This window comes from Myotis yumanensis, unplaced genomic scaffold, assembly GCF_028538775.1.
Source record: "Myotis yumanensis isolate MYYU_CA2020_CCGP unplaced genomic scaffold, mMyoYum1.0.hap1 SCAF_1, whole genome shotgun sequence".
Classification (NCBI taxonomy): Eukaryota; Metazoa; Chordata; class Mammalia; order Chiroptera; family Vespertilionidae; genus Myotis; species Myotis yumanensis.
Genome location: NW_027223752.1, coordinates 44,727,503 through 44,753,327, shown reverse-complemented (window position 1 = coordinate 44,753,327; position 25,825 = coordinate 44,727,503). Strand labels below are relative to the sequence as shown.

The 25,825-nt window shown below is 39.3% G+C and overlaps 2 protein-coding genes across 3 annotated transcripts in view; one reads left to right on the top strand and one right to left on the bottom strand.

Annotated features, from left to right (window-relative positions):
* WDHD1 (WD repeat and HMG-box DNA binding protein 1) overlaps positions 1-17,594 on the bottom strand; it is a 58,632-nt gene extending 41,038 nt beyond the window's left edge. For both annotated transcript variants that reach the window (XM_070419369.1, XM_070419378.1), the window contains exons 1-7: positions 17,562-17,594; positions 17,255-17,347; positions 5,433-5,544; positions 2,674-2,825; positions 1,896-2,007; positions 1,674-1,724; positions 471-566 (exon numbers count right to left, since the gene is read on the bottom strand). In XM_070419369.1, coding sequence (XP_070275470.1) covers positions 471-566; positions 1,674-1,724; positions 1,896-2,007; positions 2,674-2,825; positions 5,433-5,544; positions 17,255-17,331 — 600 coding nt within the window. In that variant the 5' untranslated portion in view covers positions 17,332-17,347; positions 17,562-17,594. The remainder of the gene's footprint in view (positions 1-470; positions 567-1,673; positions 1,725-1,895; positions 2,008-2,673; positions 2,826-5,432; positions 5,545-17,254; positions 17,348-17,561) is intronic.
* A 160-nt stretch (positions 17,595-17,754) lies between these two features.
* The window catches only part of SOCS4 (suppressor of cytokine signaling 4), a 35,309-nt gene continuing 27,238 nt past the window's right edge, over positions 17,755-25,825 (top strand). Inside the window, exon 1 of the mRNA XM_070419341.1 lies at positions 17,755-18,006. The gene's annotated coding sequence lies outside the window, so the exon portion shown is untranslated. The remainder of the gene's footprint in view (positions 18,007-25,825) is intronic.

The window sequence follows — 25,825 nt, the reverse complement described above, 5'->3', positions numbered from 1 at the left end:
ACTGGCCAGGCTGTTACTGTTTCTGAATATTAATTTTTCTTACAGCTCCCTTAATTTTCCCAGTTCATTTTCTTGGAATTTCCTTATATGCAAGCATTTCATTTGCAGATGAGCATTCTCCTTCCTCCATCCAAACCCTCCCATAGCTTTCTAGTGTCTAAATGTATCTGCTAGTACATCTTCAAGATGTTAAATACTGATGGTAAGAGTGGACGTAATAAGACTGTTTCCATTAAACATAGATGTAAAGAATATAGAAGTAATTCATTCATGCAAAATGTACTCTTTAAAAAGATTCCTAAAAAGCTGAAATGTTTCTCATAGCATTTCAATATGAATTAGTTGGCCTGGGGCTCAAAAATTTATAATCCAAATAAAATAATTACAATTTAAAAACTATTCTCACATTCAAATTTGATAACAACTGAAACAAATAATTTTTTAAAAGGTTGAAAATTAGAGTCACTTACCTTCCCACTTTTTGGCTGCCAAGCAAGTCTGCAGATTGATTTTGCATTTATCACATCACTGACCTTTTGTAGCAGTGGCCAACTAATAGCACATGTCTAATTAAAAAAAAAAAATTACTTCCCTTTATAAAAATTCTCCCCAAAAGATATGCAGAACTGAATATATTTAATAGGTGGATTCTTCAAATTGATATGTAGCTCAGAAAAAAAGGCAAGTTAATTCACTTCCACCTAATTATGACAATGTTTGATTTATCTAAATTACTTTAAGTCTTTCAGAGGTATAAGTGCTCAAGTTTTAAGTAATTAAATTAAAAGAAACATTTCCTATGTAAAATAAGTAAACTACACTCATTAAACAAACTTTCATATACACACGCAAAAAAAACAAACAAAACAAAACCTATTACATTAAAATCTTAAAGTGTCTACAAAAATAAACTTCATAGATCAGGAAGAATAAATTGTCTCCTCTGCCAATCTGGAGAGCACTTTCTTCACACCTCCTTTGGAACTTTTGTCAAGAATAAACAAAAACACAAGCAATAAATAAAAAAACAAAAAGAAAAAAATCTTTTATCAGGTTGGGTTAGTATAGTTGTTATGTGAATCCAAACTAAGTGTGGCCCATGCTTTATTTTATTTATTTATTTATTTATTTATTTATTTTTAAATATATTTTATTGATTTTTTACAGAGAGGAAGGGAGAGAAATAGAGAGTTAGAAACATCGATGAGAGAGAAACATCGATCAGCTGCCTCCTGCACACTCCCCACTGGGGATGTGCCCGCAACCAAGGTACATGCCCTTGACCGGAATCCAACCCGGGACTCTTGCATCCACAGGCCGATGCTCTATCCACTGAGCCAAACCGGTTAGGGCTTATTTTATTTTTGTATCCCGATATCTAGATCCCAACAGATGGCAGTTAGTTTGTAAATAATTAATAATGACTGAATTTCCCTTATTTATAAAACCTAAAAATGAAATTTTCCTGTAATTGAGTAAAAAAGCAATTAGTCTTCAACATTAGATCTTTTGCATTAGATTATGGAATTTGATCACAATAACAGTTACTAATGCTACTCAAAAAACAAACTATAAAGAAAAAGTATTATTAATTTGACCAAATAATACAATATATAACACTCAATATATTACAGAAATGGGCAAAAGTTTTAAATTCAAATTGATGAGTTTACCTGATCTGAAATTTGCCACACTCTGACAGATCCATCACAACTAGCTGATGCCTGCAGGAATAAAACAATAGATTTTTCTGTAGTTACAACCATAATACTATATGGAAACTGGTTCGATTAATATATCAAAGTGGCTTTTATCAACTGGGTGAAAATTTCTAATTCTCTTACAATTTTAAACATAATAAAGAAAAATGCAAGAAGAGAGAGGAAAATTATTACCAGAAAGACATCCTTAGGATCAAAGGAAAGACTTAAAACAGGGGCTTCATGTCCTCGAAATGTTTTCTGCTGGCTGCAATCCATCACATCTACAACTTTGACTAGAAAGTCACTATGAACAATAAAAGTAAAGTACATGAATAAATGCCAATACAAAAGACTCTCCTAAAAGCTATGATCCAAATATATCAAAATCACAAGAAATTTCATAACTCTTTAAAGCAACTTGTGAAGTCTGACAGCCAGATTTAATGACTGACCTTTTAGTTTTGCTCTATAAAGATGTTACAAACACAAGTCCAGATTTCTCATTATGTTAAAATACATATACTTCATAAGTTGCTTCCATAATTACATTTTAGATTTCTATTATTTGCTAATTAATTACAGTCACAACCATTTTTAAAAGAGCTGTACCTTTTACTCCACCTTGGCAACTCACCAATTACATATTTTTACTATGACAAATAAACCTCAAAGGAAACCACAAAAATCCTGACTGTACAGGCCCAGTTCTACCTGAAATAATTTTAAAAATCTTCTATCAAATTATCATCTTTTACCAATCTTTTTCATCATTTACCAAATAGACTGTCTGCAAAGCAATATATATATTTTAATTCAGAAGCACAAGTTTGCCCTCAAAAACCTTTACTAGTTAAAGACTTTAATACAAAAATTAAGTGAACAGAGTCATGAAAATGTTACCCTGAAAGCAATGAATGAGACCATTCTGCTTTAACAGAATTATTTCCTTTTCTGATATCAAGGCCCTTACCCAGATCCAGCAGCGATTTTGGTACCATCACTATTAAAGACCACATGATTTGCATTTGTGGTGAAGCGAGTCAATATACCATCTGGAACTCCTTCGGGAAATGTATGGACTTGAACAGTATTGTTAGATACTGCAGTGACCAATTTTCCACTCTAAAAGAAAAATATAAGAAATATTGGCAAGACAAATCCAAATTGATTGGGAATCTCTCCATCGTTAAATATTCTTAAAAAAATAAAACCAACCAAAATCAAAAAACAACCTTATAAATATAGCACGTATCAAAAAAAAAAAATTATCAGCGTACAATTTTCCTGAAATGTGTATTAGCAAGAAAAATTTATCTGCTGCCTTTAGAAAACTTCACCAGCCAAACATTTTAGCCTCTGATTTTTCTTTTACTTTTGGTTAAGAAAAATATTTCATTAGTATTTTTATGGATTTCCAAGTGTCATTTAAAAAAAAAAAAGACATAGGAGAGCTTTTCAGAGAAAACACAGCTAGTCTGAGTGAGGGATGAGCACATTAAAAGATATAGCCACAAGGGTCACACTACAGTTTCCACACAAAAATAATTACATGTCTTTCTGGAATAGGATAAAATCTAAATGCAGAATCCACAGCACCTTCTTAAAAACACTAAATAGCCCTAGCTAATGTGGCTCAGTTGGTTGAGCATCATCCTGTGTACTGAAAGTTCACCAGTTCAATTCCTAGTCAGGGCACATACCCAGGTTGTGGGTTCAATCCCAGGTTGCAGCTAGAGCGGGAGGCAGCCAATCGATATTTCTCTCTCATATTGATGTTTCTCTTCCTCTTCCTCTCCCTCTCTCGCTCTCCCTCACCTTCTCTAAAAGCAATAAAAATATATTTTAGCCCTGGTCGGTGTGCCCTATGATGTCAGTCTATGCACTGAAGGGTCGTGGGTCGATTCCAGTCAAGGGAACGTACCTCAGTGGCAGGCTCGATCCCTGCTGGGCATGTGCAGGAGGCAACTAATCAATGTGTCTCTCTCACATTGATGTTTTTCTCTCTCCATCTCTCCCCTTCCCTTCCAATCTCTCTAAAAATCAGTGGAAAAATATCCCCAGGTGAGGATTAACAAAAAAGAAAACAACTAAGTACACAGAAAATCTCAGGCTTCTAAATGATCAGCAAATACCACTGTTTTGCAGAGTTTTTAGCTAAGAGTCATAAAAGGTTAAGGATCTGCCCCAGTACTATAGTTTGATTACTTTGCAAAAAAAGAGATTAAGTCCCAACATACTAAATCATAGCCTACCAATCCAATAGAATTTTTGATTAACCATATGGTCAATTTATTAATTTTGATTAAATGATAACCACTAAGAAACAAACTATTCAAGTTTGTTAATAAATATCCTCTATCATATAGCAATATGTCTCAGCCACATTTGCACATTTAGGACCCTTAGCCTACCCATAGCACCTGCTTCCACTCCAGTGGAAAGAGAACTTGGTGATAAGAATGACATGTTACCAAACAGCAAAATTTGGGAGAATGCATACATCTGTTTGAATAACAGTACAGATGTTTCAAATTTAAACTGTAATTATACATTTATCAAGTTCAATTACTGGAAGACTAGTGAAAAGTACTATTTATGCCTACATTATAACTACTGTAAGTAATTAAACAATCCACAATAAATTCATAAGGTTGAAGCAAAGCTGACAATAATCTAAATGTGAAAACAAGAAGAGAATCAACAAAAAACTATAACCAATTTAAGACAACACTGATGATGCTAAATGTTCTTTGGCAAAACTACAGATACACTAACTATTCACGTGTGCACATCTACAAGAATTTTGCAACCTGGCTGTGCGTTTCTTGCAGACAGATTTCTTAGTAGAGTACTGATTAAGTACCCTTAGCTCTAATAAAGAATATTGGTAGCTCTTTAACAACATGATAACTAGCCCTGTATTAATATTAAAGTATATAACTGTACTCATTTACCTGAAAGACCTGAATATAGAACTGAAGTCATTTTCTAACAAATCTACTGGGAAACCAAATCACTATCAGTACTCTGTCAATTAGTAAAAGTTTGAAAAAGAAAAATGGTCCAAAAGATCAGGGCTCTGGTTAGATCTGCACAGGCCACTCTTCTCCCAGGTGAGTGGTGAGGAATGGAACCCAGCAGAGGATGACCTGAGCTTTAGCCCATTGTGTTCCGTACTATGTCATTTGACCTTACTCTGAATTTTGGTTTTTTCCAAGAATAAAATGGAGATAATTCCACATACATCTCCATATTTTTGTTAAAAGGCTCTGACACTTTAAAATACTATGCAAAAGTACTACTACCCACAAACATGTTGATTCATCCACTTTCACTATTTTGGAGGATGATATTTTCTGCAATTTGTTCTCAAATAAAGCATCTAACTGTACTTTCCTATATTGCTGGATAAAAAAAAAAAGTGTTTATAAGAAATTATGTTTTAAATGAAATACACTATAAAATTGTTAACTTTGCATGGCTATTTGGTACTGACATCTCAATGAAGTCCCACAAACTCTATTCCTAAAGCTAAATAAAACATTTCAGCACTGACTATAGTACTTATAGTGGGCTGAATAATGGCCCCAAAAGACATGTCTAAGTCCTAAGCCCAGGTTACCTGTGAATGACCTTATTTATAAATAGGGTGTTAAGTCAAGGATCAATTCCTGGTCAGGGCACATGACAGAACAATTTTACATCAGTTGCTGTAATTGTTTTTAATACCTTCAAAGCACATGAATATGCCTTTTCTCCAACATTAATGGACTTAGGATCATCATCATCCAAGTCTTCCCAAATCCTCACATCACCATCACTTCCACAAGTCACAATACAACTGTGAAGGAAACACACTCATTAAAAAAAGTCACCCTGTTTTCAGTCCGATTTTTTTAGAATGCTACTTAGGTGGGTTTTTTGTTTTTGTTTTTTTTTTAATAAATTTTATTGATTTTTTACAGAGAGGAAGGGAGAGGGACAGAGAGTCAGAAACATCGATCAGCTGCCTCCTGCACACCCCCCACTGGGGATGTGCCTGCAACCACGGTACATGCCCTTGACTGGAACCGAACCTGGGACCTTTCAGTCCGAAGGCTGACGCTCTATCCACTGAGCCAAACCGGTTAGGGCTAGGTGGTTTTTTTTTTTTTTTAAAATAAAATCAAGATATTAGATAATGTTTTCTCATTTTACATTCATAAGCCTCAATAACAAAGACTGCTAACCTCCTATGCTGTAAAATAAAAGGTGAGTTTAATGTTCTCTTTAGTTCTTCTTTGGCATACTAGTCTTTATCTATATATAGAAAAAGCCAGCGACAGTAATGCCTTAACGACCAGGACGACTGGTCGCTATGACACCCACTGTGGCCAGTGAACTGGCCCGATCAGGGGGCGGGGCCAGCTGGCCAACCTCCCGCAGCCCCTCCCCCCAGCCAGCCCAGCTCTGATTGGGCCTCAATTGGGGCAGGCTGGCTGGCCAATCTCCCACCATCTCCTCCTCCCGACAGGCCCAGCCCCAATCTGCCCCAATTGGGGCCAGGCCGGCTGGACCCCACCCGTGCATGAATTCGTGCACTAGGCCTCTAGTTTGTAATAATATAAGAAAGATGAGTATGTAAATCTCTGTAACAGCAGGGGTCAGGTCTCCTGTGTTAACCATTGTGTCTTTAGCACAAAGCAGTCTGATATATAGGAACTTTGACAAATGTTTGTGGAATGAATAAATAAATGGATGCAAGAGTTCAATTATCCAAAACTGATTATGCAAATGGCTACCTATCGCTCTCAAATCTTATTTTACATATTGTCTTGCAAGTGCTTTTATTCATCCAGTATGTGTCCTATCTACACATACAAAAGCCAATGAAATATAAAAATAATATGAACAATGGCAAAGAGGAGCCATAAAAAGAACTGTGGATGTTCAGAAGAAAAAGATTAATTTCCACTTGGAAAATCAGAAGGGTGGTATTTTCACTGGGGAAGTCAAAGGACAAGTAGGATATGCTGACATTGGTGAAAAGAGCAGTTTCAAACAGACAAAACACATGAACCAAAGTAAAGCTGTGGGAGTTTCGCTAGAGCAGACAGTACAGGAAACAGAAAGAAAATGTAGATGGGATCATTCTATTTAGGATAACCTTAATGCCAGAGTGAGGAGCTTGGACTCCCTTCTATAGGAAATAAATAAGAGGATCATAAGTATCAGTTTCCCCAGAATATTCCTGTTTTATGCATCCAGCTGGTTTAGCATTTATCCTTGATTAGTATTAGTTGCATCAAAATTCGTTGGGGTAAGTTTGACAGATCTCTTCTTTGCACTTCCAGCTTTTGTCATGATCCTGTTTTGTAATGTAACAAATGCAATGAATAGAGTTCTCGCTTTAACACATAGGTAAATCTGAAAGACAACTGATGATAACTCATCTCCCCCTTTCCATTCCTCGATGCAAATTAACACCTCCTTTCAAGGACAACAGGTGTTAACTGATAAAAACCAAAGTAAGGCCAAATATGAGTCCTTAGGGAAAGTGATTTTTTTCAGTATCCAGTGGTGATGGGAGAAACATTTCATATTGCTGTCCCTACCAACTATTTGGTCTACCAGCCACAGGAGATATACAAAGTTGCAAATGCCAGTTGGTAGGTCCAGTGGGAAATAATAGTAAAGTACAGTGGAATTAACAAGAAATATATGCAGGCCCTAGCTCAGGGGTGGGCAAACTTTTTGACTCGAGGGCCACAATGGGTTCTTAAACTGGACCGGAGGGCCGGAACAAAAGCATGGATGGAGTGTTTGTGTGAACTAATATAAATTCAAAGTAAACATCATTACATAAAAGGGTACGGTCTTTTTTTTTTTTTAGTTTTATTCATTTCAAACGGGCTGGATCCGGCCCGCGGGCCGTAGTTTGCCCACGGCTGCCCTAGCTGGTTTGGCACAGTGGATAGAGCATCAGCCTGTGGACTGAAGAGTCCTGGGTTTGATTCCATTCAAGGGCACATGCCATTGTTGCAGGCTCAATCCCCACTAGGGGGCATGCAGGAGGCAGCTGATCAATGATTCTCTCTCATCATTGATGTTTCTATCTTTCTCTTCTTCTCCCTTCCTCTCTGAAATCAATAAAATAAACATATTTTTAAAAAAAGAGAAATATATGCAGGAAACAGTTAAGTAGTCTTTTGGAGAGCTTTTAGAGTAGTTTGAACATTCTTACTACAGTATTTTTGTCATTTACTGTAGAAATAAAAATACTAATTTTATTATTGGCTATACTTTATAAATTTCGCAAAAACAAAAAAACTTTCAGAAGCAATGAACTGGAGAAAAATACTTCAAGTACATGTTTAATAAAAAATTAAATATTAAATTTCTGTCTGCTCCTCAAGCACTTGACAATAAAAATGTAACTTGAACAAAATCTTAGTTGACATTTACCATGCGGCCTAGAATGACAACACCAATCACAGGAAAGCAGAAGATATACAACTCCTGAAGAAGCATCAGCATCTACTTCATAAGTACACAGACTGCCTGAAAACCATGTCCTGTAGCTGCCCAGTGAGTTTGATCAGGATGGACAAGTCATGATCTTGTCAATCATGACTATGCTATCCAATAGAACTTTCTGATGATGGAAATGGTCTACATCTGGCTACTGAGCAATTGAAATGAAACTGAGGAACTGAATTTTTAATTTAGTTAATTTTAATTAATTTAAATCTAAATAGCTACAAGTAGCTAGTAAGTACTGTACTGGACAATGCAGCATTAAGACAAATGACCAGCCCCAGCTGGTTTGGTTAGTGTCGGCCCATGGACTGAAGAATCGCAGGTTCTATTCCTGGTCAAGGGCACATACCTCAGTTGCAGGTCCAATCCCTAGCCCCAATGGGAACAAGAGCGGGAGGCAACTAATCGATGTCTCTCTCTCACCTTGATATTTCTCTCCCCTGCCCCCCTTCCACTTAAATCAGTGAAAAAATCTGTCTGAAAATCAGTGAAAAAATATCTGCCAGTAAGGATTTTTTTAAACACACACACAAAAATGTTCTAAATCAATTTTGTTCATTTTTCATTCTAAGTTTCCTAGTGCAAGTATGAAAAGTGAAATGATAGGTGTTAATGTGTTGTTTCCATTAGTAAAAGAGCCTTTCAAACAGTTAAATGATATTGGTTTTACATCAATGTCATCAGAGTTTTGAAACAGAAAGTGAGTCAGATTAATTCCAATATTGGTTTAGTTTTCCCTTCAGTTTACGGAAACAAAATACAGCTTCATTATATTGAAAGTGAAACACCTGACATTATTAGGAATTCTATCAAACTTCATTTAAAAAGTTCAATGCTAAAGATAAAATTCTTACTTTTTATAGTAACAATATACATTCTCACAGAGCACAATACTGTAAGAACCATATTCTTACTAATCTATAAAACACAAATGTACTTGGAACTTGAATTATAATTCATAATTATGCCCAATTAAGCTGTGATAATACATCAATCAAAACAGAAGCCATACTTGTCAAATTTTTAAAAATATATTTTTATTGATTTCAGAAAGGAATGGAGAGGAAGAGAGAGAGAGAACCATCAATGATGAGAGAGAATCATTGAGCAGCTGCCTCTTGCATGCTCCACACTCCGGACTGAGCCCACAACCTGGGTATATGCCCTGACCGGGAATCGAACCATGACCTCCTGGTTCATAGGTCAATGCTCAACCACTGAGCCATGCCTGCTGGGCTAGATTATATATTTAATGTTAAATTATCAATATAAAAGACTTTTTTAATGTTAAATGTCACAAATGTTTTTTAGAAAAAATTGTTTTGAAATAGTTTTTGAATAGAAATGTTATAGACCAAAACAGAATAATTTGCTAATCAATAAATAATTCAAAATATTATCATTTTAATTGCAATTCTCTTGAAATCCTTATCCTCATTCTCAAAGGTGTCCTAATTTAGATGATAAATTAAGAAATCCCCTGTAAGTTTCTGAGAACCAGGACAAATTCTATTAATGCCTTTATCTTCCTTAGCACACGTTTAACTACGAAAAGGCAATGATTTCAAAGGCATTTCTCACCATCTGGATTCTCTACCCTCACAGAGCAACATTGTTCCCTATCAGACCACCCCTCCTTAACCTTTCCATTGGGCCTCATGAGATTCATGGTCAGGCACCAGCAAAATTTCTCTATCATTAGCTCTTTTTCTGAACATTCCTCTAAGGACACTGCTTCCTCTTAAGCCCTCTTAAGTGATGGCTGATTTCTTTTCTACATCCCTCTGGGGCCTAGAGGTAGGCCTTCCATGCATTTCATTCATTTCCACTTGCATTCTATTGCCACACCCTCTTTTTAAAAATAAAATCTTTTTACAAGTTTGAAACTGCCATCAGACCACCTATAGATTCTTAAAGGGAAATATCCCTAGTTCCCTAAGAATTTTTAGCACAAGGTTCATTGTTATTTTCTAACACTATTCCTATTATTCTTCGTGTTTTCAACATCCATATAGGTGAAACCTTCTGATACTCGATCTTGTCCTCTGCCCCATCTCAGACTCCCATAGTGATAGACTAGATTTTGTCTTTACCAATAGCAACTGCTCCACAATCTCAACTTCAATCATCCAAATCACTTATCTTTTCACCTGGCACCCTTAATATCCTAACTCCTATTAGGATCTACAATCTAATGAAACTACCTTTTCACTGTCTCTCCTTTCAAGTTCTCACATCCCTCCTAAACTGGCTTAGATTCCATAGTCTGTTACTAAAATCACTCCTCTGCATCACCCTCAAAACCCTCAGCCTTCTTTGACTTTGTCATACTTACCAGGCAAAATCCCAACCTTGGTTATATCCAACTCTCTGCCTATTAAAAAAATTTGCACTTGCAAAACTAAGTAAGGCTGAAAAAAACAAATAACCGAGTTATATGTCTCACTTTAAATTTATGATCACTAACCTGAAGTAGGCTTTTATTGCTGCACAGCAATCCCCTATATTCCGTGATTCATTCAATTTTCCATTTCTCCTATCTCTCTCATATCTATTTCTCTTGTTTCAAACCTACACCTCCTCCCCACTTTCAACTGATGACTTCATGTCCTATTCACTGAGAAAACAGAAGCAATCTATAGAAATTGTCCACATGTTCTCCCCATCCCTTTTAGAAGCCCCTTCCCTCCACATGAATTTGATCATGCTCCTCCTACATATGGCCAATCTCTCCCTCTAGTACCCAATATATTAGCCCCACACCCAATCAGGACATCACTCCAGCAATCTTCCCCCTTTCTGCTATGAAATCAAGTTATCCCTTTCTATTGGATCATCTCCACTCATATATATGCTGTAATCTTTCTCACTTTATAACAAAACAAAAATCTTTCCTGACCCCACATTCCTACCCAATTATCCTCATTCTTTGAGTGCCAGACTCACTAACTCCAAATCCTCCCTTTCCATTCTCTTGGTTCTACTGCAACAAGGTTTTCTTTCTTTCTTTCTTTTTTTATTGATTTGAGAGAGAGAAAGAAGAAAGGAGGTAAGGAGCCCTGACTGGTTTGGCTCAGTGGATAGAGCGTCGGCCTGCGGACTCAAGGGTCCCAGGTTCAATTCCAGTCAAGGGCATGTACCTTGGTTGCGGGCACATCCCCAGTGAGGAGTGTGCAGGAGGCAGCTGAACGATGTTTCTCTCTCATCGATGTTTCTAACTCTCTATCCCTCTCCCTTCCTCTCTGTAAAAAATCAATAAAATATATTTTTTTTAAAAAGAAAAGAAAGGAGGTAAGGAGAGAGGGAGAGAGAAAGAGACATCAATTCTGTTGTTTCACTTATTTATGCATTCATTAGTAGCTTCCTGGATGTGCCCTAACCGGAGATCAAACCTACAACCTTGGAGCATCAGGATGGCACTCTAACCAACTGAGCAACCTGACCAGGGCAAGGTTTTCATTCTTACCATTCCATTAAAAAGCTCAAAATCATCCATGTCCTCCACGTCACTAAAGCTAATGGTGAATTCTCAGTCCTGTATTTGACCCACCAGCAATATTTAATATAGTTTATTATTTCCTCCTCAAAATGCTTACTTCATTTCGCTTCTAGACATCATTCTTGTATCTTGGTTTTCTATTTTCCTTGCCAGCCCTTCTTGATCTCTAAATATTTTTATTTTTATTTATTTTTTTATTTTTTTATTTTTTTAAATGAGCATAGTATTCTTACTCTTCACCATGTTTTTATTTTTTTTTAAATATACTTTATTGATTTTTTTACAGAGAGGAAGGGAGAGAGACAGAGAGTTAGAAACATCGATGAGAGAGAAACATCGATCAGCTGCCTCCTGCACATCTCCCACTGGGGATGTGCCCGCAACCCCAGGTACATGCCCTTGACCGGAATCGAACCTGGGACCCTTCAGTCTGCAGGCCGACGCTCTATCCACTGAGCCAAACCGGTTTTGGCTCTCTAAATATTTTTAATTGTTCCAGGGCTTAGCCCTTGATTCTTTTTTCTTTTTTTTTTCTTCTTTTTTTTTTTTAAATCTTTATTGTTCAGATTATTACATTTGTTCCTCTTTTTTCCCCCCATAACTCCCCTCCTTCCAGCTCCCACCCCACCCTCCACCCTCACTCCCCACCCACTGAGTTCATCCATAGGTGCATGATTTTTGTCCAGTCACTTCCCGCATCTCCCACACCCCTTTTCCCCCAAGAATAGTCAGTCCATTCCCTTTCTATATCCCTGATTCATTATAGTCACCAGTTCATTCTGTACATCAGGTTATTTATTCACTTGATTCTTAGATTCATTTGTTGATAGATGCATATTTGTTGTTCATAATTTGTATCTTTACCTTTTTCTTCTTCTTCCTCTTCTTAAAGGATACCTTTCAGCATTTCATATAATACTGGTTTGGCGGTGATGAACTCCTTTAGTTTTTCCTTATCTGTGAAGCTCTTTATGTGACCTTCAATTCTGAATGATAGCTTTGCTGGATAAAGTAATCTTGGCTGTAGGTTCTTGGTATTCAGCACTTTGAATATTTCTTGCCATTCCCTTCTGGCCTGCAAAGTTTCTGTTGAGAAATCAGCTGACAGTCGTATGGGTATTCCCTTGTAGGTAATTGAGCCTCTTTCTCTTGCTGCTTTTAAGATTTTCTCTTTGTCTTTTGCTCTTGGCATTTTAATGATGATGTGTCTTGGTGTGGTCCTCTTTGGATTCCTTTTGTTTGGGGTTCTCTGCGCTTCTTGGACCTGTAAGTCCATTTCTTTCTCCAGGTGGGGGAAGTTTTCTGCCATTATTTCTTGAAATAGGTTTTCAATATCTTGCTGTCTCTCATCTTCTGGCACTCCAATGACTCTGATATTAGTCCGCTTAAAGCTGTCCCAGAGGCTCCTTACACTATCTTCACACTTTCGGATTCTTTTTTCATTTTGCTTTTCCAATTGGGTGTTTTTTGTCGAATCTTTGGTTTGATTCTTGTGCTCCTCTGGTCTGCTATTGGGTATAATATTCTTTATTTCAGTCCGTGTATGCTTACTTTCTAATTTCTTTATCGTAGCATCGAGGGTCTCATTAGTTTTCGTGAGGCTCTGCACAAATTTATGGCAAGCCCTCAAAATTGCGATTCTTAGCTCCATATCCTCCATTTCTGTCATGTTTTTTTGTCTCCGCATCTTTTATGCTTTCTTGGTGCACCCCCTTGTGGTCTCTGTGCGCAGTCTTGTTCTAGCCAAGCCTTAATTGTTGTAGTTAACACTAGAGGGATTTGACCACCAGGCCGACTGGCGGTGGAAATCAGCTGTGGGAAAACTTCAGTCCTCAGGGGAGGCGCTAGTCCAGCCCTTGCCTGAGGCGATTGGCAAATGGCTGTGCGCAGGGTTTGGGCGGGGCGGGCTCAACAGGGCGGGGGGGAGGGAGCAGCTATGGCCGCTCTCAGTCCATCCCCAGGGGCTCTGCCTCTCTGTACCAGCAATCGCTGCAAACCTCGGAGGGGCCGTAGCCAGACAGTCCCGCTTCTCCCGTTTGAGTCTGGGTCCCTAGAGACTCGCCCGGATCTGTAGCCCAGAGTCTGAGACTCGCTCCTGATTGAAAATGACAATCGCGCCCTCAGCCGCCAGCCCGCTTTGCGCGCGCACCCTCACCACCGCACCGCCGTACCTTTAAATTTTCCACACTGTGCCTCCGCTGAGCGTCGGAATGCTGTTGTTTTTGCTTCTAGTTGAAGAGACTCTCCTCAGCCAGCCTTCCCGTGGTTCTGGTTGATGTCCGCTCCGACTTTTAGTTGTATTTTTGAAGTGGTTGTCCACGGCGGCAGTCTCCGGTGTTTACCTATGCCGCCATCTTCGATTCTCCGATTCTTTTTTCTTAATTGCATTCATTCCTTCCCTAGGTGATGCCATCCAAGTTCATAGCATTAAATACCATCTCTATATTGGCAACTCCCACATTTAGATTTCCAGTCAAGACCTCAGTCCTGAATTACAGAAGGCATCAGCTCAAGATATAGATTTCTATCTCTAGTTCACATTTCTTCTCTGAGCTTTAGACCCATTTACTCAGCTGGCTACTTCTCTCGTTGAATATCTCAAAGACATCCTACACTAAATCATGTCCAAAAGCAAACCCAATCTCCATCCCCCTTCTACCTCTGAAATATGCTCCTCTCCAAGCTTTTTAAACATCTGCGAATGGCACCATTACTTCCTCATCTAGAATCACAGATGTTATCCTAGACACCTCCCTTTTCTTTGTCCTTAATATCCAATCCATTCTGTAGATTTCACCTTTTTTTAAAAAATATATATTTTTATTGATTTCAGAGAGGAAGGGAGAGGGAGAGAGAAATAGAAACATCAATGATGAGAGAGAATCATCAATCAGCTGCCTCCTGCATGCCTCTTACCGGAGATTGAGTCTACAACCCAGGCATGTGCCCTTGACCAGAATTGAACCCAGGACTCTTCAGTCCCCAGGCCAACACTCTATCCAATCAGCTAGGGCTGATTTCACTTTTTAAAGATTTCCTGACTGTATCCTGTTTTCTACATACCCATGTCTACTCTAGTCTGAGCTTCCATTACATGAACCAGACTAAGACAGATACCTTCTAATAGTCTCTCTGCATCCACTCCTACTCCTTTTCTTCCATGCATCCTCTCAAAAACAAGAGTCTGGCCCTAGCCGGTTTGTCTCAGTGGATAAAGCGTCAGCCCACAGACTGAAGGGTCCAGATTCAAGTCTGGTCAAAAGCCTATACCTTGGTTGCAGGCTGATCCCAGGCCCTGGTCAGGACTCATGAGGGAGGCAACCAATCGATGTGTCCCTCTGTCCCTCCCCCACTGTTCCACTCTCTCTAAAAATCAATAGAAAAAATATCCTCTGATGAGGATTAACAATAACAACAAAAATAAGAGTCTGATCATATCTCCTCTCTGTTTCAAATATTTAGTACCTTCCTACCATATGAAGTCAAGATTCCTTAATAAAGCTCAAAAGGCGTTGGATAGGACGCCTACCTTCACAGATTCATCTCATGTCAATCTCTGCATCACTATCCACATTTTAGCATCACTAGCTTTCCTTCAGTTCTTTGAGCATACCACAGTCCCTATTCCCACGGGGCCTTTACACATGGCGTTCCCTCTTCCTTGAACGCCAACACCACCACCCCACTGCCACCACCTACCTCTTTATACTTAATTACTACTCAGTCTTCAGATCTCATCTCAAAAAACACTTCCTCATGCCCTGGCCAGGTAGCTCAGTTGGTTAGAGCATCACCCTGATAGACCAAGGTTGCAGTTCCAATCCCCGGTCATGGCACATATAATTATCAACCAATGAATTCATAAATAAGTGTAATAACAAATCAACGTTTCTCTCTCTCAATTTAAATAAATAAAAAGAAATACTTCCTCAGAGAAGCCTTCCCTGCCTCTTCAAACTAGATCAACTCTCCTTCATTTAGGCTTATCATTGCGCATATCATTTCATACTTCTGAGTGTAATTCTAAATGTAGATTTATTTTATGTGATTAATTTGTGCTCGGTGTCAATCTGAAAAGACCTTAAAGTCAATGAAGGAAAAGACTGTGCTTCATTAACATGATTGTATCTCTAGCTCTCAGTGGAATAGCCATGTAAACATTTTTTTCAATGAAAAAAAATCAACATAGATGTGACAGAGGAAGCCACAGAATTAGACAGTGCTGCATAGGAGTGGGATTTAGAAAGATAAAAGGGACCACAATAGCCCTAACCAGTTTGGCTCAGTGGATAGAGCATTGGCCTGCAGACTCAAGGGTCCCAGGTTCGACTCCAGTCAAGGGCATGTACATTGGTTGTAGGCACATCCCCAGTGGAGGGTGTGCAGGAGGCAGCTGATCGATGTTTCTCTCTCATTGATGTTTCTAACTCTCTATCCCTATCCCTTCTTCTCTGTAAAAAATCAATAAAATATATTAAAAAAAAGTGGGGGACCACAATAGCCCTGGACAGGTGACTCAGTTTGTTGAGGGGTCCTCCCTACACCAAAAGGTGGCAGGTTAGATTTCCGGTCAAGGCACATACCTAGGTTGTGGGTTCGATGGCCCACCCCACCCCCCTTTCCCCGCAACTCTCTTCTTCCCTCCCTCCTCTCTCTTTAAAAATCAATGAAAACATATCCTTGGGTGAAGATTTAAAACAAGGAGGTGGGGGTGGGACCAGAATAACCCTGGGAAAATATCACCGTAGGGACTAAGCAGAGGAAATAAATTAGAGGGGGGGATACCATCAGAAAGTTAAAAACAAAAAAGGAAACAGCATCACGAAAGCCAAGGGAGGATAAAATACAAAAAAGATAGAAGGGGCCATTGAATTTGACAAGTAGGCACCTACCAATCTGACAGAATACTCAGTGACGTGAGATGCTGTGAGGAATTGAACAGAGGTGAAATACAGAGGAAAGCTCGCGTCTTTCCAACTCCCCTGGAAGCAAGATTTTACACTCACCAACGTTTTTTTTTATATCCTTCAACTACCAAGACAGTCCGTATAGAACAGTGGTTCTCAACCTTCCTAATGCCGCGACCTTTTAATACAGTTCCTCATGTTGTGGTGACCCCCAACCATAAAATTATTTTTGTTGCTACTTCATAACTGTAATTTTGCTACTGTTATGAGTTGTAATGTAAATATCTGATATGCAGGATGTATTTTTATTGTTATAAATTGAACATAATTAAAGCATAGTGATTAATCACAAAAACAATATGTAATTATTTATGTGTTTCCCAATGGTCTTAGGCGACCCCTGTGAAAGGGTCGCTCGACCCCCAAAGGGGGCGCGACCCACAGGTTGAGAACCACTGGTATAGAATAATAAATCTAAGGAAAATAGGTGTGCCATTTTATATTTCAACCTTATTTCTCTATATTGGTACGAGTCATGTTAGGCTGACTGCTTATCTAACATATAAGACTAAATGTTCTAATATTTACACCTGAAACGGTTTTTTTTGCTTCTCAAAGTACTTTACCTCCCCGAATCGTCAAAACAGACATCCGTGTGTCCCTCTGTATGTCCGTATCTCATCGGCTTCTGTGTGGCAGGCATCTTTTCCTTCGCCTCCCTGGAAATGTTTTATAACATCTAGTATTACTTTAAAGACGAAAAAGCCGGGGGCTGGGGGACAAGGGGATGAGCCTCCCCACGGGCATGCTCCCGGCAGCCCCTCTTCCCCCACCCGAGTGGCACAAACAGAAAAAACAAATGGAGGGTCTGTCAGACAGTAATCCTGGACGAGGACACTTCTCTCTGGCGCGAGTAGCGAGAGAAGGACTCACCAAGCCGACTGAGCCTCCACGACAGGAGAGAGGACAGGCAACCCCCGGCGCGCGGACGCTTCCCGCGCTCGGCGCGCTCGCCAAACTGCGCCTGCGCCGCCCCGCCCACGCCCGGCGCTAATCCCGGCCCCAGGTCGCGGGCTGGTGACGTCAGCGGCGAGGAAAAAGCCGGCTGCCGGGGGCGTGAGGAAGAAAGGGGAGGGAGCCCGACACGGAAGTGGGGGGTAGCGTCTGGGAAGCAGACGGAGGCGGTGGCCGCGACGTAAGAGACGGGAACCGGGCGCCCAGAGGTGGGAGCTCGCAGAAAGGCCACCGCCTGGGGAGACCTACATGAGGTGCAGGAGTCGCTGGGCCTCCCTTCTCCACCTCCGCGAGCACCCAGACTGATGGCGATGGTGATGGCGGCTGCTATTCGGACAGCCCCAATGAAACTGCGTTCGGAGCGGTGAGTGGGGGAAGGGTGGTTGCTGCCTGGCCTTGGGGATTGGGGTCCGCGCCTACCTTTCCGGCTCTTCTCTCACGTGCGACCACGTCCGCGACCCTGAACGGGTCCAGCCCTTCCCGGGCGCCCGGCTGGAGAATGGCATCTTTGGGCATCTTCCCTAGAAGAGAGGGAGGCGAGACCTTTCTCGAGCCTTGGATCTTGGCATCCTTCGCACCCTCACCTTGTCGTTTTTATAGAGATCAGAAGGAGGGACAATTTAATCACAGTGTTCGGTACCTGAAGGTATGGCGAGTACATTAACGCGTGGTCTCGGGGACTCCACATATATCCCTGAAGAAGGAAGTTGGGTTTCCCTGTTCAGACGCCACTTAAAGTTCACAGAAGTGCGCATTTGGATCTAAAAGAAGAGCTAGAACGAAAGTATATTGTTGAATACTTCGGTTCTTGTAATCGTTGCTAAGGTCTTGGTCATTGAGTTGATGCTTTGCTTGTGTCTTCACGTTCTCCATGTTAGTAGACCGGTCTCTGATGAAAACCTTCACAAAGTGTGTGTGTGTGTGTGTGTGTGGTCCCCCACACAGCCTCAGTTATACATGGTTTAGGACATAAGTGAGACGTTTTTCTCTTGTAGAGATTTCCCTGTTGTTGTTCTGTCTCGTTCCATTTGGTAAGGTTGCAAACACAATTAAGACAAACCGGGGTATTGTTCTGCCGGCGGTGGCATTGTGTGTGTGAAGGGCTGTTTCGAGTGCGGGGGCTCCAAACAGGCTCGCTAGATACTGGGGTTTGCTGTGTGAACGAAGAGGAAGAGTGATTGGCTGAAAAAGAACTTGGGATGTGTGGGAAATTAACCAACCCAGTGTCGAATTCCCCAGTGAAAGGTACCTGAGACAATTCATCTGAGATTTTTAGATAGACTGAGTTACAAAAATTTTTTTTATCAAAGTAAATATCATTGGATAGACAGTAAGGGGTCAGGCCGAACTCCGACATTGTTCATCTCAATACTGAATAAATCATGATGAGATTTCAGTGTAGGTACTATTCAGAGCTCAGCATAAGAAGAATTTGGAAATTGGAACAAGAATTATAGCTATGAAATGCTCTAACTATAATGTCTATGATACCATTTGACTTTAAAAATATGAATGCGGTCCACACTTCTGTCATTTCGCTTTGCTTAGCAATCAAGCCATTTGATTCATAGGCTAAAGAAAATTTTCCTTTACAAATTTCACATGTATGAAAAGAGCTTGTGCCGTACAGTCAAACAGCCCTAGGTTTTAATTTTAATTAAACCCTGAATACGCTCCTTTACTTCTCCAGATTGTCAGGTTTCTCATCCCCAAAATGAAAATGATACCTATCTCCACCAAACTGCTAAAGTATATAGGAGATATTCATGGATGTACAAAACTAATTATTATTAATGTGTATTGGGTGGGCATTTGATGGTTTCATTTAAAATGGAGTCGGTTTAAGTCATCCTGTAAAAATTTTAAAATATTAAAAGATGTAATCTTGTTTTTGCTAGTGTGTTTTTACAATTCTGTTTCTGTTTCAGTCAAATGCTTGCAAATTTTAATGTCTTCAGTGAGTTCATGGCCTTCCTGAGGAAAACAGACATTCAAATATGTATGAATGATAGTGCAGTAATGAAATGTGTGTAACTTAAATGTTAGCAAGATTTCTGGTTATTTAAGATCACATGGCTTTTTAAAAAGAAATCGATGTAGTTGTCTGTCACTGATGTAGCTATCAAAATTTTCCAAATGGATGTGTTTATCATTAATAGTGCATGTCTCACAGAAGTGAGTAGCTGAATGAACTCACTGAAAATGATGCCAAGGTCAGATTCAATTGCAGTGAAGTTAGTTAGCTTTGTTCTGTTGTGACCACTCATAGTACCCTTAGGCTCACAAATATTATTGGTCTCAAGGGCAATAGAAAGAAAAAACATGAATATATTACCATTCAACTGATGGTGGTATTACCTACATAAATAATAATATCCTAGTGTTAGAGTCAGTTTATCCAAGAGGCATATGAGTATTGCCTTATGGAAGGGGTTTTAAATATACCTTTTCAACAAAATATGTACTTTATATAAAAATCATTGATCCTGTGAAAGAGAGTGTAACGATAATTGAAAAAACATTGAAGGGAATTTAGAAATTTTTATATATCTGAATGTATCCTAAAACTCACCAGTCTTTTTTATTTATTTTTTAATATGTTTTTTATTGATTTCAGAGAGAGGAGGGGGAGAGAGAAACATCAATGATAAGAAAGAATCATCGATCCATGGGCTGCCTCCTGCATGCCCCCCACTGGGAATTGAACCCAAGACCTGGGCATGTGCCCTTATCAGTCATAGCTCAACACTCAACCACCGAGCCAGACCAGCCAGGCTCACCAGCCTTTTAAATTTATTTTTGGGGTAAATAATACTTGCACGTGTACAAACCTTCTAGGATATAAAAGAGAATACAGTAGAAGTCCTGCTCCTAGCTACTTAGCTCTGCTGTCTAAAAACAGCCAGTATTTGAGTCTTGTGTTGTTATATTGACACTGGATCCTTATGACAGCAAGACAGATATAATCCCTGTTTTAGTGATGAAAAAAACTGAGACTCAGAAAGTTTATAATTTGTTCAAAATCACAGTACTACCAGATGTCAGAGCTACAAATAGAAACCAGGTCTTTTACCTTCTGATCCAAGGTAGTCTTACTACACTGCTCTCCAAATCATAACTATTGCCATAAAACTTAGAATTTAGTGACACATACCAAGACATTAAAGCAATTTTATATAAGTCTAGAGACACCTTTCACTAGGTTGTACATAAAACTTGTTCCCAAGCGTAAATATAAGCATATGTAATTATTATAAAGCAATGAAAAGAATCCTTATATAATAAAAGGCTAATATGCAAATTGTCCCTTCTACCGGGAGTTCGACCAGGGGGCCTGTGGCCCCTCCCCTCAGCTGGCTCTGCCCCCGATCGCCCCTCCCACCCCAATCAGAGGTGGGGCAGCCCGGCCAACCTCCCACTTCTCCCCCTGGCCATCCCAGCCCGATCATCCAGACCCCACCCGTGCACGAATTCATGCACCGGGCCTCTAGTAATCTATAATAACTTAAAAGCAGTTTGCCTTCTATTTCTGTTGAAATCTATTACTAAGTTAGCTTGCAAAAACTATGAAACTTATATACATCCATAATATTTTAAAAAATTTTTAAATATTAAGACTTTTTAAAAATAGCTTGCTTATTATCAGAAGTAATATACCAGTAAAGTGCTTTATGATATTTCAGAAATGCTGAAGTCTCTTCAGCCTCAGTTTTTTGAAGTATGTTTTTGTGCAGATTTTCTAGCCTTATGTATAAATAACCTTTGTTTAATCTCTTTCCTTTTTTAATCTTAATTTTGCTACTTTTCCACCTTTCATTTTTAGAAATTAGCTTCTACATGAAAAGTTATGAGTAATAATAGAAAGCAGCTAATACGTATTTTCATTAAGCTCAATGTATGCTGCTTTTGTACATTTTAATCCTGGCAGTAAAAACATGAAGCAGCTGACATTATCCAGATTTTACAAGGGAAATACTGAAGCTAAATGAGATTTTTAAAATCAGTTGACTAGTAAGTGACAAAATCTTAATTTTAGCTTGTGTTTGATGATTTAGTAGCTCATGCTATTTCACCTGTACCATGCTTCATTTTAAATAGAGTATAGTGAAAAACTATAGGTTATTATTTTTTATGGAGCTTAAAAACTTTAAAATTTTGTCTTTAGACTAAATTGCTCTTAATAGACTGCAAGAAAACAAGCCAAAATGTCTAAATTGACTACCTAATTGAATTGCAGTTGACCCTTGAACAACTCAGGATTTAGAGGCCACAATCCCCTGCCCTCATGGTTAGTCAAAACTCTGAATATGACTTTGACTCTCCCAAAACTTAACCTACTGTTGCCCATAAGCTGTCTATTAACACATATTTTGTATTTTATATGTATGTATATATTCTTACAATAAAGAAAATAATATTAAAATCATTAGGAAGAGAAATACATTTACAGTAGTGTATGTATTTATTGGGGAAAAATTCCACATATAAGTATACCCATGCAGTTCCAACATGTGTTGCTAAAGTGTCAACTATATAGTGTTTTTCCTTTTTTATTGATGCATTGATTGATTGATTGTTTCTTAGAGAGAGAAAAAGAGACGTTGATTTGTTGTTCTACCCATCTATGCATTCATTGATTGATATTTGTATGTGCCCTGACCGGGGATCAAACCTGAAACCTTGGCTTATCGGGACAATGCTCTAACCAACTGAGCTACCTGGCCAGGGCAGGTATAATTTTGATTCATTCACACTGGATGGCTGTTGTTGTGTTGGCTGTTGTCATTTTTTTTATTTAACAATCTTAAGTTACTAGTAAAAAAGTCAGTGCCCCTGACTAAATAGTCAGGTATTACATGTTTTAAATATTCTTATGGCACACTGGTTGAAAATTGCTGCTCTAGATTAACTTCTTTCAGTTACAGGTTACTAGACTTTTCTCTTTATCTTTAGCTACCATGTTCAGGAAATGTACAATAATGTTAATAGCCCAAGTTAAATATTTCTTCAAAATTTATTCCCCCTCCCAAAAAAAATTATGGTAAGCCAAATATCCGAAATCATTGCTTATGCAGGTTTCCTTTTATTTATTTTTTTAATGTTCATGTTTTTTAAAATCTTTATTGCTGAAAATATTACATATGACCCCTTTTTTCTCCCATTGACCCCTTATAAGCCTGCCCTCTGGTCCCCCGCCCTAGGCCTTCACCACCCTATTATCTGTGTCCATGGGTTATGCATGCATACAAGTTCTTTGGTTGATTTCTACTCACCCACCCACTTCCACCTTCCCGCTGAGATTCTACAGTCTGATCCATGCTTCTGTGTTTCTGGATCTCTTTTGTTCATTAGATTCCACATATGAGTGAGATCATGTGATACTTGTCTTTCTCTGACTGGTTTATTTTGTTTAGCATAATACATGCCAGGTCCCTCCATGCTGTCTCAAAGAGTAAGAGATCCTGCTTTTTTATTGCTGCATAGTATTCCATGGTGTAAAGTACCACAGCTATTTCCAGATCTTAGCTATTGTAAATTGCGCTGCTATGAACATAGGGGTGTATACATTCCTTCTGATTGGTGTTTTGGGTTTCTTAGGATATATTCCTAGAAGTGAAATCACTGGGTCAAAGGGGAGTTCCATATTTGATTTTTTGAAGAAACTCCATACTATTTTCCATAATGGCTGCACCCCACCAGCAGTGTACTACGGTTCCCTTTTCTCCACATCCTCGCCAGCACTTGTCATTTGTTGATTTGTTGATGGTAGCCATTCTGTCAGGTGTGAGGTGATACCTCACTGTCATTTTAATTTGCATCTCTCTCTAATGACTTTGAGCATTTTTCATATGTCTCTTGGCCATCTGTATGTCCCCTTTGGAGAAGTGTCTATTTAGGTCAGTGGTCCTCAACCTTCCTATTGCCGTGACCCTTTAATACAGTTCCTCATGTTGTGGTGACCCCCAACCATAAAATTATTTTCGTTGCTACTTCATAACTGTAATTTTGCTACTGTTATGAATTGTAATGTAAATATCTGATATGCAGGATGAATTTTCATTGTTACAAATTGAACATAATTAAAGCATAGTGGTTAATCACAAAAACAATATGTAATTATATATGTGTTTTCCGATGGTCTTAGGCGACCCCTGTGAAAGGGTCATTTGACCCCCCCCCCCAAGGGGTCGCGACCCACAAGTTGAGAACCGCTGATTTAGGTCCTTTGCCTATTTTTTAATTGGATTGTTTGTCTTCATTTTTTTAAGTTAAATGAGTTCCTTATATATTTTAGATATTAACCCTTTATCAGATGTATCATTGCCAAGTATGTTCTTCTATACAGTGTGCTCCCTTTTCATTTTGTTGATGGTTTCTTTTGCTGTGCAGAAGCTTTTTAATTTGATGTAGTCCCATTTGTTTCTCTCTATATATATATTTCTTTTCATTACAGCAGTCCCTTTAGCATTTCTTGCAGTGCTTGATGGTGACAAACTCCTTTAGCCTTTTTTTTGTCTGGGAAGCTCTTTATTCACTATCTGTTTTGAATGATAACCTTGCTGGATACACTAATTTTGGTTTTCAGATCCTTGCTTTTCATTACCTTGAATATTTCTTGCCATTCCCTTCTGGCCTGTAGGATTTCTGATAAAAAATCAACTGACAGCCTTATGGGAGCTCATTTGTAGGTAACAAATTGCCTTTCTCTTGCTGCCTTTAATTTTTGGCATTTTAATTATGATGTGTCTAGGCTTGGGCCTCTTTAGGTTCTTCTTGCTTGGGACTCTGTGCCTTCTGAACTCGTGTGACTATTTCCTTCACCAGGTTAGGGAAGTTTTCTACCATTATTTCTTCAAACACATTCTCTATCCCTTGCTCACTTTCTTCCCCTTCTGGCACGCCTATTATGAGAATATTGTTACAGTTTATGTTGTCCCACAACTCCCTTAAACTGTCCGGATTTTTTATTGTTTTTCCTTTTTGGTTATTTGATTAAGTGATTTTTTTCTTTCCTGTCTTCTAATTCACTGATCTGATCCTCGACTTCCCCTAATCTGCTGTGTATTCCTTCCACTATGTCCTTTCTTACTGCTGTGTCATTTTTCATAGTTATTATACCTTTTCTTATGCTGTTGAGCATTTTTGCCATCATTATTTTGAACTATGTCTGATAAATTTTTTATCTCCATTTCATTTAGCTCTTCTTCTGGAAAATTATCTTGTTCTTTTGTTTGGGGCTTGTTTTTTTGTCTCCCCATTTTGGCTGCCTATTTGGGTTTGTGACTATGTATTGGGTAGATCTGCTACACTTCCCAATCTCCAGTGCAGGTCAGTGTCAGATGCTGTTTCTGACTGGCACTGAGTATCCTGTTTGGAGCTATCAGCAATCCACAGCTTGTGGCTCCCTCTGCTGGGGCTGGGTGCCTTTGGAAAGGACCAAGATGTACACCATGGTCTGCTTTTCCTAGCCCTGGGCCCAGAAGGAGATCAGGCAAAGACTCAATGCCTGCAGGGATCCTCCTCTGCCTGCAGTCTGATTGTATTCCGTTTTGATTAGCCTCAGGCTATCGGCCACTGGGTGGGGTGAGAGGTTTTCCAACAGCGTGGGGTAATTGCTTCCTTCTGCAGGCTGATTGTTATTCTCAGTTTCATAATGGGCCTCAGAAACTCCACAGATGGGGCAAGGAGTTTTCCAATAGGGTGGGGCAACTGCCTTACTCCCAGCCAAAAACCACCTGGATAACAAAGGTCCACTGGAGAAAGATGTCCTCTGCAGCATGAGGGAATGACTCAGCACAGGAAATCAGGGTATCTGCCTTCTGATGTCTAACCCCAGAACCCCCATCCTTGGCTTCTGTTCTCACAGCTCCAGTCCATTCTTTCCTCCCTCTGCTGGAGTCGAAGGTGAGTGGCTGCACATGAAATTTTGTGTGTTGGCCCTTTAAGAGGCTGTCTTTGGCTGGCAAACAGCAACCCTGCTGCTTTTCACAGCCAGATGTTATGTGGGTACCTTTCTCAATTCTGGTGCTCTGGGCTTGGGAGCCCACCTTGGGGTTTAGACCCCAGAGTTCTCAGTGGAAGTCCCCACAGCTGAGATATACCTCCAGAACTTCAGCCCATTTGTGCCTTCACACCTTCCACCAGTCTCTATGTGACCTCCACTTTCCATCCTTGGTTATCAG